The 16,296-nt window shown below is 59.3% G+C and overlaps 1 protein-coding gene across 1 annotated transcript; it reads right to left on the bottom strand.

Annotated features, from left to right (window-relative positions):
- Positions 1–622: 622 nt before the first annotated feature.
- Positions 623–14,780, bottom strand: NCLIV_0175b (amine oxidase, flavin-containing domain-containing protein; the record flags this gene model as incomplete). The annotated part of the gene is made up of 11 exons (XM_003881949.1): positions 623–5,451; positions 5,706–5,838; positions 6,385–6,516; positions 7,076–7,255; positions 7,936–8,200; positions 8,680–11,562; positions 11,878–12,211; positions 12,545–13,138; positions 13,374–13,527; positions 14,053–14,085; positions 14,613–14,780. 11 exons carry the CDS (start codon positions 14,778–14,780, stop codon positions 623–625), a joined length of 9,705 nt encoding a protein of 3,234 aa, XP_003881998.1.
- Between the last annotated feature and the right edge of the window lie 1,516 nt (positions 14,781–16,296).

The following is a 16,296-nucleotide window of genomic DNA, read 5'->3' as shown; positions in this document are numbered from 1 at the left end:
CAGAGGCCGTTTCAAACGTGTCCGGGCTGCTCAGATGAAAGGATATGGCCGACTCTCTGCGAAGCACTACGACAGCTGTAGCAGTCGGCGATGAAGATGCCACACCACAACCGACTGGTTTTCGAGAGGGACTCTGCAAAAGCTGGGTTTTCAGCTGCGGATTCCCGAAACTACGCAAACTGTATAGAGCTGCTGCGGCGGGCTAGCCAAATGCCAATCGAGTCGCTCCTCCTCAGGAGGAGAGGCAGCACGAGGAACCACGGCGCTCGCCACAGACATCCAAACTGCATTGGGCGGGTCCGAGCCCCCACACGCCACACCGACGAGAAGCGTATTCTTTTTAAAATACGCTCGCTTCCCGACGGATGGGCACAGCTGGACGTCCACGCAGATGTCTCACGGCGGTCTCTGGGGTTCCCAGTTCGTCTCCCGGCAAGTTCTTCTGTATTTGCCTCTTGGGACACCCAGGGGGTTCTGGGGTTCTGTGCGAACGTGTGAAAGGCAGCGGACACGTTCTGCGCTGCGACCGTCGCCCCGCGGCGATTTCAGGCTCTTCAGGGACTCCGCAGGGAATGTAGAGGCGCACACGTTTGAGGCGGGGCGCTTGAGCCGGTGAAGGCCTTCACGTGGGACGGAGAAGGCGTGCTTGAGACGCGTCATCCGGCGTTTTCGAGGCTGCCGAAGGTGGAGAAAAGCGCAACGCTGCGTCTGCAGACGGGAGCCGCCGCTCAGCCGACACGTGGGCGCCTTGGAGCCTGAATTCCCCGTGACTGGAAGGCTGCATTCTGCTCTGGCAGCCTTTGAGGTACGGTGTGGCCTTCGCGGCGGCCTTCATCGGGCCTCGCGAGAAGCAAGGGACTTTCATGGGGGGAGACGCGCTCGGCCGCAGCGCAACTGGGTCCGGAACGGGAGAGAGGCGCTCGACCTTTTTTTCTCCACGAACAGGTGCGGTTGGACAGGCACCTGCGGGCTTTTCTTGCGCAGCAACAGACCCCAGGTTGGGCGCAACAGAATCGGGCGGAGCTGGAGGCGAGGGCGAGGTCGCGCCGGAGGCCTGCGGCAGTCCAGGTGCTCGGGCAGGGGCGCCAGGCGGTAGGTTGCTGGGTGCGCTGGTACGAGTCGAGGGTTTGGGTGTCGAGAGACTTTCACGGCCTCGCGCAGGGACTGGAGGCGGCGTGGAGCAGCGAGGAACAAAGGGCGAAGTGGCGAAGCGCGAGAGGAGATGCAAGGGGAGGGAAGGCGTAGGCCATGCGAAACTGTTGCGCGCAGGCGTCGCGTCCTCCAGGATGTCCGATTCGCAAACATGCCTGACAACTCGCACTCTCTCCGCCTGGCCTGGACTTGGAAGTGGAGCCCCCTCGTCTTCCGGAGGCTGCACACCGGAGCCAGTCTGTGGACGGACGTGTTTCGCGTCCATTCCCTCTCTCTGTCTCTTTTCGCCGTGCGTTTCCTCCCTCTCCCACGCACACATGTCCCATCCAGGCGACGCCCCCCCATCTCGCGCTGTGCCTGCTTCACACGCGAGACTGGCGACTGCCTCAGCTGCAGCCGCCAGCACTGCAGCGTCACACTTGCACTTTGTGCGCTCGAAACGCTCCGCGTTCTCGTCCCGTTGGCACTGACAGCGGCGCACGTCGCCGGATCCACCTTCCAGCGTTTTGCAGGCCCCGCGCTCGTCGGACGCTCGCAACGCTCGACTGCTCTGGCCGTGAACCCCGCCTGCGGACGAACTGAGCCTTCCCCCTGCATCTTCTTTCTTTGCGTCGGCCTCGAGATCGAGCGACGTGCATGCGTCTTCGGGCCTTGCAGGGTCAAGACAGCAGCGGCAGCCAGCTTGGATATGCCAGGCGAGACGCGAGAGCGGAAGGTGGCCCGACTCCCCCGCGTCTCGAAAGTCCTTCAAAACTTGAAGAGCCAAGGAGAACCGGGAGTCTTTCGACGCAGTCACAAACGGGTTGATCGGCCGTCCGTCTTCTGTGAAGAGGGCGTCATCGTCGCTCTCGTCTTCGTCGTCGCCACCGGACTTCTCAGCGCCCGCGTCGCTGTCGACGTTCCCCGCAGGCGCGCTCGCAGCAACTACAGCGCGCGTCCGAATGGTGCGTTTCGGCTCCGAGGCAGAACTCTTCTTTGAATCCGACTGTTCGTCGTTTCTCTCCTCTCCATCGGGTGTCTCTCTCGCGACGGCAGGACGTCCCCGCGGATTCCGTTTTGCGTCGTCTATCGTCTGCACCGGCTGGCCACGCGTCTCGGCGGGAAGGGTAGCTCGGCAACTTGGCCCTTTGCGCGTCTCTTCTCGCGCGCGTTCCTCTGCGCCAGTCCCGGCAGGTCCCTCCCCCGCCTTTCCACTGTGCCCCCCTCCTGCTTCCGCGAGCGCTTCGGCCGCGCCCAGACCCGGTGTGGGGTCTCCGGCCCCGCCCGGCGCAGCCTTGGCTCTTCCGCGCTTCTTCCGCCGCCGTTCCTCTTTCCTCTGCTCGGCGCGCCTTCGTCGCTGCTCTTTTCGCTGCTGCATTTCCTCGCGACGCTCACGCTGTCTCACGAGGAATTCGAAACGGCGACGCACGCGCCTCGTGGTAGCCAGCAGACACTTGACTTCCTCGACAAACAGCTTCTTCAGCGACACACGGTGCAGGGCGAGACTCGACAGCGTTCCGAAGCGACGCATCTTGGCCAGTTTCTCGCGCTGTTCGCGTTCTCCCTGGGAAGCCCTTTCCCAGGGATGTCCCTCCCAGACAGGCACACACAGAGACTGTCCAAGCCTGACCTCACTTTCGCTGCGCGGGTCGTTCCCCTCAGGCTGCGCAAGGCGCTCTTCGAGGTTCGACGCACCGCTGTCGCGCCCGACGCTGGGTCCCGCAGCGCGTCTGTCATCGCTCTTGAAACGACAAATCGGACATCTCCAAACGGCGTCCTGTTGCAGTTCCTCGTTCGTAGGCGGGGGGAAGACGCAGGCCAGGTGAAAGACGCGCCGACACCGCCGGGGCGAGGGGGAACGTCCACCACGACCCGCGGCAGTCAACGGAGGGGGATCCTGCTGACCGGGCTGGCGGCCGATGGCAGACGGAGAAGGAACTTGGCGTTGCTCGAAAGATTTGCGTCCGCGAGAGAAAGCAGCCGAGAGCTCGCCCTCTTCTGAGTTCCGCCTCGCTCTCTCAAGACTCGCTCGAGACCGCTCCGGTTCCCCGTCGCCGTCGCAAAGCAGAAGATCTCCACCGACCCCACACATCCAGCAGAGCCGTTCATGGTAGGCTCCTTCGTCGGAGACATCGTCTGAACTCCCTCGCTCGGCCTCCCCCAGTTCGTCCTCTTCTGTCTTTGGATTGCCCCGCGAGTCGTTGTTCCGCCTCGCAGCTTCGCCCGCTTCGTCTTGCCTCCCCAGCGCACCTGCGTCCTGTCCACAACCCCGTGTCGGGCGCTTCCAGCTCTGCATGCAGGAGTCGACACGGGTCGACTCCCCGCGTCTCGCCTTCCTGTCGGAGGCCTTTCCTGCGCTTCCCTCGCGGCCCTCACGGAAGTGCACGTCCTCGTTCAGACCTTTGCCGTCTTGCGCCGCCTTCAACAACTCGCGCAGCGCCGTGGCTGCGATGTCGGCGGACGGAAAGGCGCTCCGAGCGAGATGGTGGAGAAGACGGTTTTCCAGTTCTCTTCGAAACTCGCAGGCCGTCGGGCGTCGCCGAAATCTCGAAGCGTCTCGCAAGAGTTCCCGCGACCTGCCAGTCTTTTCCTTCTCGGGAGGTTCGCGCCCCACCGCACACGACGCCGGTGCGCTGCCTGGCGGAGTCTGTGACGGACACGCCCCTGAGGCGAGCTCCTTCTCAGCAGTTTGCGGAGAAGTGTGGGGCGCTGGAGACGACGGGAAGGCACTGCGGTCAGGCTTTCGAAGGAGTTGCTCTCCATTCCCGTTTTCCGGAAGCGAAGCGAGACAGTTTTCGGGCTTCACTTCCCTAGGTTCTGTTGAGCGGGTCCACATGTCGCGTGCCGTTCTTAGGCCCGACGCGGCGACCGTGGGTCTCCGAGCCAGACGAGGAAGCGAATCAACAAGGAAGCTAGCGAGACCGATGGCTGACAGAGAAGGCAGGAAAGCTGCCGCTCGTGCGTGGCGCGTGAGCACCTCGGCTGCCCGCAAGTACACCCAGCGCAGGCGACGTCTTTCTTCCTCGGTTTCTGCTCCTTCCGAATCCGTTTCACTATCTGCATGCGACCCGGCCTCCCCGCTCGCTTCCGCCCTCCTCGAGGCCTTCCAGCAGTCCTCGTCTCCTACGTCACCTCGCCGCTGTCTTTCTGCAAGAGGTGCGACGCTGGCACGCCTTCCCACCCTGCCGTGGGCTGCTGTCCCTGCTTCCGCGGCTCGTCGGCCCGTCCACTCGACTGTCTCCTCTGTCTCCACCGCTTCGTCGCCTCCCTCCACCGCTTCGTCGCCTCCCTCCACCGGGTCGCCTTTCACTCCCTTCGGGGTTTCGCGCCGCGTTCGACGTTCATCGAGCGTCCGGTTGGCTGCCAGCCAGAGGGGAAGCAGGAGGCGTCTGCGAGCAAAGAGGTCGTGCTGCGCAAGAAATGCGAGGAAATCCCTGAGCTCTTGGAAGTCTCGGGGGACGGTTTCCGCCTCGGTCTCGCCCGCACGCGACGTGGAGTGTCTCTGACCAGCTCCACGGTTCTTCTCGTGCGGGGCGCACGCGTCGGCGTTTCGCAGGAAACCCAGGGACGCGAGGCTCGGCAAACGGTCTTGCGAGCGAGTTGCCAGCGCCTCTTCGAGTTCCTCTTTTGTGAACGAGACCGCGCTCGCAAGCACCGCGCACAGCGTCTCTGAGGGATCGAGAGACGTTGAACTTGGAAGCTCCGCGGAGGCCGGGTCGGTGTTCGACTCGCCGGCGACCAGCGGCACGTGCGCGAGGAAGGCGTCGTAGAAGAATTTCTGGGAAGGGAAGAGAAACGTGCAGAAACTCTCTCCCGCCACGTCATTTCTCGTGCCGTCTCTCTCCTCTTCCTCTTCGCCTCCGGCCCGCAAGAAGTCGAGGCACCGCCGCAAGAAGTTCTCTTCGCACAGCTCTAGCTCTGCGCGCTTTGCAGCTGTGCAGCGGCGTCCATCAGCGGAGGCGGTAAACGCGGATTCCGGCTCGGACCCCTCGCCATCCGTCAGTCCTGCGTCGGACATGTCTGTAATGTAGTAGCCTCGAAGAGCTGTCGGTACACCCGGCATAGGGAACCCTGTGAAAGGACAGGCAGTCAACATCCTGGTCGAGACAGAAGAGGAAGGTCTGCTTTCGCGGTGTCCCGACTCCGCGTCGTTTTCCTCCTTTTCCCCGTTCGCCTTTGTTGCGGAGGCAGCAGCCCCCCCCTCCAGCCTGGGCGACAAACACCCTGTGAAGACGTCCAGCGCAAGAGGCGTTTTGTCTTCGCGCGGAGGCAGAGGAAGATGCAAACCCTCGTGGGCCACGCATTCCGCCGCGCGCAACCCTGTTCACGCCACACAGGAGGCACGGGTTTCGGCTGTCCAACAGTCACTTTCGTCGACGGCAGGGAAGACCGCAAAACGAGACAACACAGACACGTACGGGTGTACGTGGTCAAGGGAAAACAAAGAGATCTGGAACACACTCGGCTGCGCCGCAATTTACCGCTGCCGCAAACACAGTCGACAAAGACGGGGAAACGCGCCTCTCTAAGGCGCCTGAGTTCGCGTCAGGAGACAACGAGAACTGACATCTCACCCGTGTCGAAGGCGCCATCGACGCACTGGAAGTACGCCTTGCTGACATACTCCCCGGCGAAGAGAACCCGCGGATTCTCCGCGGGATGCGGCGCACGGAGAATCTCGGTGTCGTCGTCAAAGGCATTCACTGCCTGGGAAGCACACACAGTCGAGGGTCCTCCGGGCGACAAAAACGCATGGGCACAGACATGCGGGTTTCTCAAAAAGACGCAGGCAGAGCTGATGCACACGGGGGCAGGCGCCTCTCGGCCGTTTTGGGCGCGGCATTGTGTGCGCCACCCCCCCCCCCCCCCCAGAAAAACAAGATTGTTTCGTAGTACGCACACGTGTCTACGAATATTAGTGTGATAAACAAGTGCTTGGTCAACGTGTCACTTGTAAATATATGTACTCGGCAGCCCCAGTCTTTGAGCGCCGGCCGCCCTCTCTTTGAGGCTGGATGTCTACGTCAACGGCCCGCACCAATGGGGCCCAAAAGGGTGTGTTTTTCATGGCACGCGTCAAGCGCAACCTCCCTTTTTATGTGCAGCTCCCCTCAACGCGCATACAAGTCTACGCAGATACCTCTACTCGCATCGGCGCCCCCGCTGCGCCAATATGCCTGTTTGTGCCGTACTGTCTTCCGTAGCTTCCGCTCTGCCTGTTTAAACGCTTCTACGGACATATCGAAGGCGTACTGGAAACGAATAGGATCCGCGAGCCAGAGGGTCGTCTTGCCAGCGCGTGACAATGTAATCCACGGGAGGAGGGAATTTCTTGTCGGGGAGGCCAAACATTCGCTGAAGCACGGCAAGCACTTCGGCCACAACCTGTGGACGCACAGAACAGCGGAAATCCCGGTGCACGTACAGTCGACGTGTTGAAGGATCGAGCGGCCACAGAAAGCAGCAACGGGAACGGGGAACGAAGAGACAGCGAGGTAAGTAGAAGTGTACGTACACAGACTCACACGAGAGAAGTCCAGGAATCAGCGGAACAACAACACAAAGCTAGTTCCTCAGCAGAGATCCACACATAGCCAGACGCCTACGCGGAGCGGAGCTGAACCGCGTAGTGCCTGTCGAACAAACAAATTGACAGATACAAGCCTGTTCTCAACCTATATATATATATATACATTTATACATGTATATTTATCTACCTATATATATATATATATATAAATTTATACATGTATATTTATCTACCTATATATATATATATATATATGTGCGACGCAGCAGCCGCGCCCGCGAAACGAACACATGAGACAAGTGGTCCATCTAGCCACACACGCACATCCCACGTTTGGTTCCCTGACTGTGCGAGCTTGAGGACGGGACACCTCTTGAGATCCTAAACAAACCCGTAAACTGACTGCAGCCCTACCGCGTCGTCGGACTGGAGTCCGCCATAGCCGTTCGAGAAGGGAGGAAACGCGTGCGCTAGAAGGCACCCCTCCTTTCCATATGCATGAAGATTCAGAAACTGGAACTTCTGGTCCAAGCAGTTCAGCTGCAGCTGGTGGCGCTCCCAGAAAATGTCTGCTGGGTGCCAGCGCAAGATAACCTGACGGTAACGAGCAGAGACGGAAGCGAAGGAGCTCCACAAAGATAGAAAAGACCAACTCGTCAACAAAGCAGGAGACTCCAGCGTTTCAGAACTTGGTTGGCTGCATCTCATAACTGGAGTCCTCCTCAGTATCGTAGGTACTATAATGTCTCTGTGTATTCGATTTGAGTCGGCAAAGCGACCCTCAATTAACCTACCGTACATGCAAAGGCGCCCACATATATATATATATATATATATGCATACATTTGTACATATATGTGCAGACATTTGCATATATATATATATATATCTAAAATACTCGGAGAAGTCGTGTTAAACGAAGGAAAACAGTGCTTCCCTCGTGGGGGTCGGAGCGAAACCAAGCCGTTCCCTGGGTGTCCGAGCGTGCGCTCTGCCGTGGGGGCGCATAACATAACCCTCAGTTCCGCCCGGTCCACCTCACCTGGTTGATCTTCACAACCATTCGAACAGCCGTGGACGGGCACGGGCACCACGTCTCAAAAATCCCAGGCTGGTTTAATAAGTCAAAGTTAGCCGGGAAGTTAGCGTCTAAAATATATAACCGAGTCTCTGCTCCTGAACTGGTTGTAGGGTAGATAGTCCCACCCGATCTAACATCGGAATGTCCTTTCTGTAAATCGAGTCACGCTTGTCCTGTTCACCGCGGCACGCACCTTGTTATGGACGCCCATTGCGATGCGCGTTAACGCCTGTTGTTTCTCCAGCGACAGCGCAGGGTAGAACTGCAGCAGACCTGTGGATCTCGGCAGCGCAGACCCCTCGGCGTTCGTGGGGGTTCCACTCTGGTTCGCAGCTGTCGCAGACTTCTTTCTCGCGTGGAAGGGCGAGGCTCTGTCCGCTGAGCCTGCAGGGGGGGCGAGGAAAGACGGACTCAACTGCGACACTGGCAGGGCGACGATCGCGAACTTGGCGTAGACGCTGAGAGACAAAAAGACACGGAAATCGAGACCGGGTGGCGCGGGAGCACAACAAGAGAGGCGACCAGAAAACGAGGATCGCCGCGTAGAGGACAGAAACGGAGTCCCGTTTCTGGCAGTCCCCCTCTCGGCCAGTGTCTCCCGCCCGCAAGTAGCAAAAGAAAGATACAAGCGGAGCTAACCCGGAGGCCCTCGCACAACCGACGCAGGAAGGATGCCCGATTTGGAAAGAAACACACGGAAGCGCCTATCTCGGTAGGTCCCGAGAGTGCCGCACGCATGGACGCCTGGAGGCGTCCAGGCACCTTTTCGTCCTTCTCGCCAAGTTCTTCTCGGGTTCAGTTATCTCTCCTCTGCACCCGCGGCCCTGCTGTATCAGCCTCATGCTCCCTGGGCTTCGAAGCTTGAGTGCCTCATATGCCAGCCCGGAAAAGGGATGAAGCGTCAGCCGTCTCGAAATCTGTCTCGTTCCCCACTTACTCGAAGAATGTGGCTTCTGTGTTTTCTGTCTCCTCTGTTGGCAGTGCCTCTTCTGTCGTTTCGCTTTCTTCTTCGGTTCCCGTGCGAGGCTCCGACGCTCGCTCCTTCCGCCTCCGCGTCGTCGGCAGGCCGTGGCTCTTCGTGAACTCCACCGCGGCGGGGTGGGCTTTAACGCGGACTCGCACCGGCCAAGAAGCCTCGGTTTCGAGCGTCTCGTCTGCTTTGCAGTCTGTCTTTCCCGTCGCCTCTTCTCTCGGTTGCGCAACTTCTACGAAGTCGGCGACAGCGCCTGTGAGAATGAACGGATGAACTTGGAGCGCCAGGAACGCAGGCAGGAAGTTCCAGCCTTCAACGACGATTTTATCCGCCCCCGAAGCCGTCCAGGCATTGAAGGGATTCACGCGAGGCCCCGGTTGTTGTTGCTCTCTTTGGAGGGTGTAGACCAACTGCTGCTGCTGAGCGCGCAGCGCGGCACTCGACTGATACATAGGAAAGGGGCGAAGCAGGGACATCGGCTCCGCGACATGTGTCCCCTGCAGAGACCCACGGCTCGTTTCTTGCGCGACTGCAGGAGGCTCCAGGAGGCTCTGAACTTCTTCTGTCTGCGCTGTTCGCTTCCCGTCGCCCTCTCCGTTTCCGCGGAGCGCCGCACAAAAAGGCAGACTGCCTGGCCTCTGTAGAAGACTCTGTGCCGGCGCGGGCGCGTCGGCGTCGCGCGCCTGCGGCAGTCGCGCTGACGACTGGGAGGAGAGGACCACAGAGCCAGCGGCAGGAAGCGGGAGAGACGAGGGAGGAGACGCGGAGGGCGCCGCGACGGCCGCTCCAAAGGGGAGCACCTGCGAGAGGGAAGAAGAAGCGTCTTCGGACGGGCCGGACGATTCGGGGGAAAGCGGTCCGCAGGACCTTGCGGCCAGCCGGTCGTGCCCGCGATGGGCCAAAACCGCCACCTCGAAAGGGAAGTTTCGGAGAGCAGAGACGGACTGCTCCCTCAGGTCCCCGACGTACCCCAGTCGCGACTGCAGCTGCACAAACAGCATTCGCATTTCCTGGTCTGTCAGGGGAAAGGTGGAACCTCTGGGTCGAGCCCCCGCTTTCCCTCTTCCTTTCTCGGCTGGCCCAGCGACGGCGTCCGCCTCATTTCCCACTGGAGCCTTGGTCTGCCCCGATGTATCTTCCAAAGCAAACGGAGGAGCCGGCCTGTTCACTGGCGTCTGAGAGACTCCACGCTTGCTTGCCTCCGCGTCTCCCGCCAGGCCCGCTTTCCGGAGCTTTTTGTCAGATCCCTGCTTGCTCAGGCTCAGCGACGGCCTAGCGGCCTGCGCTTTATCGGGGTCTTCCTCTTCTCCCGGCCGCAACTGCGGGCCCTCACACACAGGCAGGCACTCCTCCTCGAGCACTTCCCGAATGCACTCTTCGAGGATGTCCCACGCGCTTCGCCGGCATCCACTGTCTGTACACAGCGCGGCTGGAAACACGGGCCGCAAAACTGCATGCTCGTGCACGCGGAGGGAAGGCGAGGAAGCAGCCTGACTTTTTGGAGCTTCCAGTGCGCCCTTGGCCGCAGAAATGCACCCTTTTGCGGTCCTGCCTCCGTCGCCAAGACTCGGCGGCGAGTGACATCCGCCAGAGTCAGTCCCTGTGCCGGTCGGGTCAGCCCCTCGCGCCTGCAGCTGGACCGCGCTTTCCCCAGCCTGCTTTTCTTGACCCATCGAACTGGCGTCGCCTCGCGAACGATTCACCGGCGAGGTCGTCTCGCGTCTCCCTCCCGCGTTGCTCGGCTCGTCGCGCTCCTTCCCGCCCGCTTTATCCCGACGCAGAGAGGCCACACACGCTTTTCGGTCGCTTGACCGGGATGCGGCTCCGGCCGGGGTGCCCGGTCCGATGAGGGAACCACGCGGGAACGTTTCCTCTCGCCGAGCTACTCCCATTCCACCTCTCCTTTTTCGACACTGACCGGTGCAACACACAGCGCAACACGTTGGCGTGGACAGGGACATGCCCGTGACGGTTCCCTGGCCCGGCGCGCGCGTCTTTGCTTGGGGCGGCAGAGCGGCAGACGTTCTCTCCGGCGCCCAAGAGCCTTCGCCGGCTTCCTCGTCTGCCTCGGTGCATTGACACCGCAACGCCCCGCCGAGGGGGTAGTAGGACGGGAACGCGGAAGAGGCAATCAGAGAAGTCCGCGTTTTCCGCTTCTTCTCGCGGCTCTTGGCCCCGTCGTCGGCCTCAGCGGAGGCTGTCTCCGCACCAAAACCCGGCCGTGCCGCTGAACGCGGATTCCCGCTCGAAAGAAGATCTTCTTCGGCGCCACAGACGCACGGGCAGACCTCCGCCGCGCCTCCAGAACCTGCCTTTTCGTGGCCTTCTCCCCGGCTGCTCGAGGTCAAGGACGCGCCTCTGTGGACAAGGCGAGGCGCTGCAGCGTGCGGAAGGAGGTGCAAAGAGGAAGACGGAGGGCTGGAGCTCGACCTCAGATTCAGGTACGTTCTTAACGGAAGTGCAAAGCAGTCAGCTGCATACGAGCAAGACAGGGGAAAGGCAGTCGGGCCCGGCACGACTTCCTCGACCTCCGAGGTCGGAACAACAACACACGCTGGCACGCGCGCAGACGAGGACACTGAGGCAGATGCGACGTCGGGAACAGAGGTCGCGCCAGCGTACTCTGTGTCTCCCTGTGCTTCGTTGCGGCTCGGAGGCGTCCCTCCGGGTCTGCCTTGGTGTTCCTCGTCGCTGGCTTTCCGCTTCGCTGTTCCAGGCACTGACGACGAAGGCGCCGGGAAATGGGCAAGTTTCGCCGCTGCGCGCTGGCGAATCAGCTCGAGGACGTGGAAAACGCGAACGATCGACGCGGGGGAGATCCGGGACCCCGTCCCGTCGTCATACCAACTGTCGGAAAAGAAAGGAAAGGGCAAACGAGGAAGCCGCACCCTTTGCGCTTTGCGTTCACGAGAGCCCGAGAGGCGGCGAAACGAGGCCCGAGCTTTCAGAGAAACACACGTAGAAGACCAGCCGAGACGGAACTGTGCGGAAAAGATCCTTTCCACGAACGGAGAGACATCTCGCATCGCGCCTCGGTCAACCGTTTTCTCGTGTTGCCAGACTCGCGCGTAAAGCACAGAGGGAAAGGAAATCGCTGATTGCTCCCAAGGTCCCACTACAGAAGCGAAGCGGGAGACAGCGATCGGCGCTGGGAAGACCTACTTGCAGAAAAACGTGCTTTCCCAATTTTGTTTTCCGCAGACGTCCGCCACCAAAGGGCGAAGAACAGCGGCGACGCCACTGACGGAGCGAGACGGCTCGCGTCTCCACCGGCAGTCTCTGAGAGGCTCCGGTTGCCACTGAACGCCTCCGCGGGCCTTGCCAGTTGACTCTCCCAGTGACGCCGTTGCGGGAAACTCCGCGTCTTTCGCGACCGAAAAACGAGCCTCTTGACCCTTCCGGACTCCTAGCCGGCCGGGCGGCGCCGTGCGCTTTTGCCGACGCCGAAACCGCGTCACGCAGTGCATGTAGTTCGCTCCAAGGTCGACATGGATGTCTGGGAGGAACCCGCACAAAAACAAGTCGCCAAAAAGGAGCACACCAAGGAAAATGGCCAGGCGAGTGGCGAGAAGGCAACATGGCAGCGGCTGGCCGTTTTCCCCTTTCGAGTGAGTCTTGCAGGAAACGCTACAGACAGAGAGACGGAACGGCGCGCGGGAACACCCGGGCGCACAACCCTAGAACACAGAAACCCGAATTCCACAAGCAGACGGGACACCGGGCAACACATCAGGACAGGAAGGTCCTCTTTTCAGAACCACGTCCCTCAAAGGTGGAAGGGACACTACGGGGGGAAAAGATTCTGAATCTGCACGCGCAGGTGGCTTACCTTTCACAGTTCTTCCACCGGGAAGTTGTCGAGCCGGCAAGCGCGTGGTGAACGTCCGTCCACCGACACGCGACCTCGCTTCAACGAGCAGAACTTTCGCTCCACATCTCCGGAGGTACGCGGCAGCGGCCAGGCCACTCACTCCCGCTCCAATCACTACGCAGTCGCACTTTAAGGCGAACTGCTCCACGCGGGGTGTCTCTGCCGCTTTCACCCGTGACAGTGGCGGAGAAAGGGACGAAAAAAGAGAACGCAAAGAAGTGGAAGGCAAACAAGCACTCGACGAGGGAAGAATGGACGAAGCTGACAGTTCCAAAGAAGACGGCAAAGTTGAAGCAGGCTCTGAAAATACCTGGAGACGTGGTCCTTGTCCCGTGTCCGGGTGTCCCTGCTTTGCTCCGTCACTTCGCCCTTCTGGAAGAGCAGCAGCTTCCTCGGAGCGTTCCGCGCCTTGCTCGCGTGGGACCGTTCCTTCCTGCAAGACTTGTCCGTGCGTTGTCTGAACTGTTAGTCGTCTCTGACGCAACACGGAAGCCAGTTCCCTGGCAGGCAGGCCGAAGCCGAGAAGGTCTACCGGCGGCGCAGCTCCGCACACTGCAACGTGAAGAAAAGGAGCGCAGAAAGAACAGACGGAAAGAAACGTTTTCTCTCGCAGAGGCTGCCAGGTGGTTTGGTGACAAGCTGACGGACGATCCTCAAGAGATTTCCTCGGCACTTCGCCTGATGCTCTCACATCACCTGAAACTGCAGACCCCAAGACCACGACCTACGGAAAACCACAGCCCGACCGCTGCACTGAGCCCTTGTTTTGAGAACACTGTTTTCTTACGCGCTCGTCGACAAAGTGGAATGGAGCCTTTCGTCTCGAGAGTCGCCTTCTCCGGGAGGTGTGCTTCTTTCTGCCCGCCTGGCGGTCCAGACCACGCGCTGCTTGCATCGACCAGCTGAACGGGGGTCTTCTCTTTTGCCCTTTGCGGCGGTGACTGGGCAGCAAAAGACGCGAAGCCTTCACCTGTTTTCCACGGTGAAGCGAGCCCCAGCGCCGGGCTCCCCAGGCCTCCACTGGCCACAGCGCTTTGATCCCTCCGGAAAACAAAGCCGCTTGCACGGTGTCCAGGCGTTGCTGACCTGCTGGACGGAAGAGAGCGGGAATCAGATTTCATCCCGCCCGCTTGCCCCGATCTACCAGAGTGTTCGTGGGAGGGAGACAGCCCGCAAGGGGTGGTTCGCGAGGCGAGACGGCGCGATGCCTCTGGCGAAGAGCCGAACGGGAACAGATGGGACCAAAGGAAATCCAGATGACTGAATAAACCGATCTTCTTTGGACCCCTCAGTGAGGTCGGCGTGGGCGAGTGCGCGGACGCAGATTGGCTTTCGTGGAAGAAAGAAGACTGCAGAAACGAATGCAGGGAGACACGGGACTCGAGCAGGACGGACCGACGCTCTTGCCCATGCTGAGAGCGCGCTTGGCCGATGGCGCCCCCCTTCACCATTGTTTCGCCAGTCACCTTGTCAGATGAGACGCGCCGCTGTTTTTTCAGCTGAAACGAAAAAGCAAGCAAAGCACAGCAGGAAAAGACGAGCGTCTCGTCTCGATCGACGCGACTGCTGTCGCGGAGTTGCTCCACCATGGTGTCGGAGAACACGGTGAAACGGCGCGAAGAAAAAAAACTTCGAAAGGCATCTCGTTCCCTCGACACAAATATGCTTGAAGGCCACCGGTAGCTGCCATGGCCAAGCGAACCTTGGTCGTTAGGACGTGTTGGGACACGCCTGGGCTGTCACAGAAGAACTCAGAAACCAGCGAGCTCGAAAAGAGGCCGTCCTAATTAGGGAACGGCAGACACGGTCTGGAAAAAAACACATGTGAGGATCATCACATTTGTACGGAGATTTGCATGTAGTTATTACGTTTCCGTCATGCAGTTATTAAGTTTTCATATCGTGAAGCGTATATATATATATATATATATATACATACATACATACATACATACATGTAGGCATATTATGTTGATTCACGCAGAAAAACCCGCATGCATGTATGGCTTTTCTTCATTGCAGGTACCTGTAGCGCCGGATCAGGAGGCGGCGCAAGCTGAGGCGTGCTTTGTTCGGGTTCACCATCTGTTTTCTTTCTCTTCCGTTTATGCTTCTCTTTCACCGGGTCTTCGAGACATCGCGACGCAGGCGGCGTCCACTTGCCCTTGAGCATATCCCTGTACTTGCTGCGCATGACGTGTCGCTGTGGGCGTCCAGCCGGGGAAAACAGATGTGAAGAGACAGGGAAATCAGACGGGGAGTTGCAGAGCCGGCGACGCAGAGGGAGGCCACCTTCGCTACCAGATTCCTCTCCTCCATCTTCGCGGTCGCCATCATCTTCGTGGCATTTCCGTGGGATTTCTGTATCCGGTTCATGTTTGTCCAGCCGTTTCTCGTACGAGCATGACTCCGGGGCGTCCATCAGCAGCTTCACTCTTCGCTTACCTTTTTCCCGCAGGCTTGCCGTTGCGTTCTTGTTTCCTTCCTTCCTGCATGGGAGCCCTGTAGCTTCGTCTGAATGCGAGTTCGGGACAGAACGCGTCAAAGAATGGTTCGGTTGCGGTAAAGACGAAGAGGATTCAGACGAGGCAGAAGATGATGGAGGCACTTTAGGAGTGTCAGGCAAGAGCCTGACTCCTTTCCTCACATCTGCACCGTCCACTTCCATTTTTCAGCTCCAGCCCATCGAGGCAGGAAGACAAGGGCGGCTTCGGATTCGGCGATTGGGAGTCGGAGTTGCCCAAGAATTGAGTGAACGGCCAGGCTCACGCCAGAACTCATTTAGGACATTGAAGTGCCACGGATTCGGTTTTCTAAAAAGAGGAAGGTCTCGTTTAGCACACACCTCTCCCCAGAAAACTCAAAAGGGTCGGGCAATATTGCGACGGAGCCGTTCCTGGCAACATCCTCCTGAAGTGACCGCGGTCTGTGGGCGGCAGCCCTTTTCCCTGAAGTGCCCAGAAGGGCGCGGTACATACACATGAACGTGTATACTGCGTCGTAAGCTAGAATGGAAACAAGTAACGACGGCACCTCCTTTGTGCAGACGAGCCCGGATATACCAACTCCGTCCCGGACCCTGGAGAAACGGATCCAGTCACTTCATGAAACTATTCTTGAAGATTCAGAGGGGTGGCGCATAAGCACACATTAACGGATATATAAATAAATACGCATATTCATATGTTCGCAGATGCATGAAAACCAAGAATACTTTGACAGGCACTGCCAGCACACCAAGCCCGCTTGCTCGACACGAAAAGTTACCCTGTCCTGTAGCTCACGGCTCGTTGCAAGACTCAGCACAAGGCTAAAAAACTGTATGCAGTGGTTGATATTATGTTATATCCTGTTTTAATGACACTGAAAGATGGTTTTCTGAAGCAAATACGTGTGGCAAAAGAGGAAATGAGACAAACTTGTTCCACCATGAATCTTCTGCGGTACGTAGGTTCCTGCATGCAGCCGCGAGACAGGGGTGACGTGCGGCCCGAACCACACAAATAAGCGGTTGCGGTGACACCACAACCACTGGTTGGCGAACACCGTATCTCTTACCAAGACCGGGAACACTCACCCAAAGAGGGGTTCAGTCTGTTTTCCTCTTCGATGCTGGATCAATCAAGCCCTCTTGAGGGCGTCAGGATGTGTAGCGAGACCCGTTGTTTTTTTTCAAGCGGTTGCTGGGGGCTGGCAGTATATCATGAGCA

This window comes from Neospora caninum, chromosome VI, assembly GCF_000208865.1.
Source record: "Neospora caninum Liverpool complete genome, chromosome VI".
Taxonomy (NCBI): Eukaryota; Apicomplexa; class Conoidasida; order Eucoccidiorida; family Sarcocystidae; genus Neospora; species Neospora caninum.
This window is presented reverse-complemented; position numbering and strand designations above follow the sequence as displayed.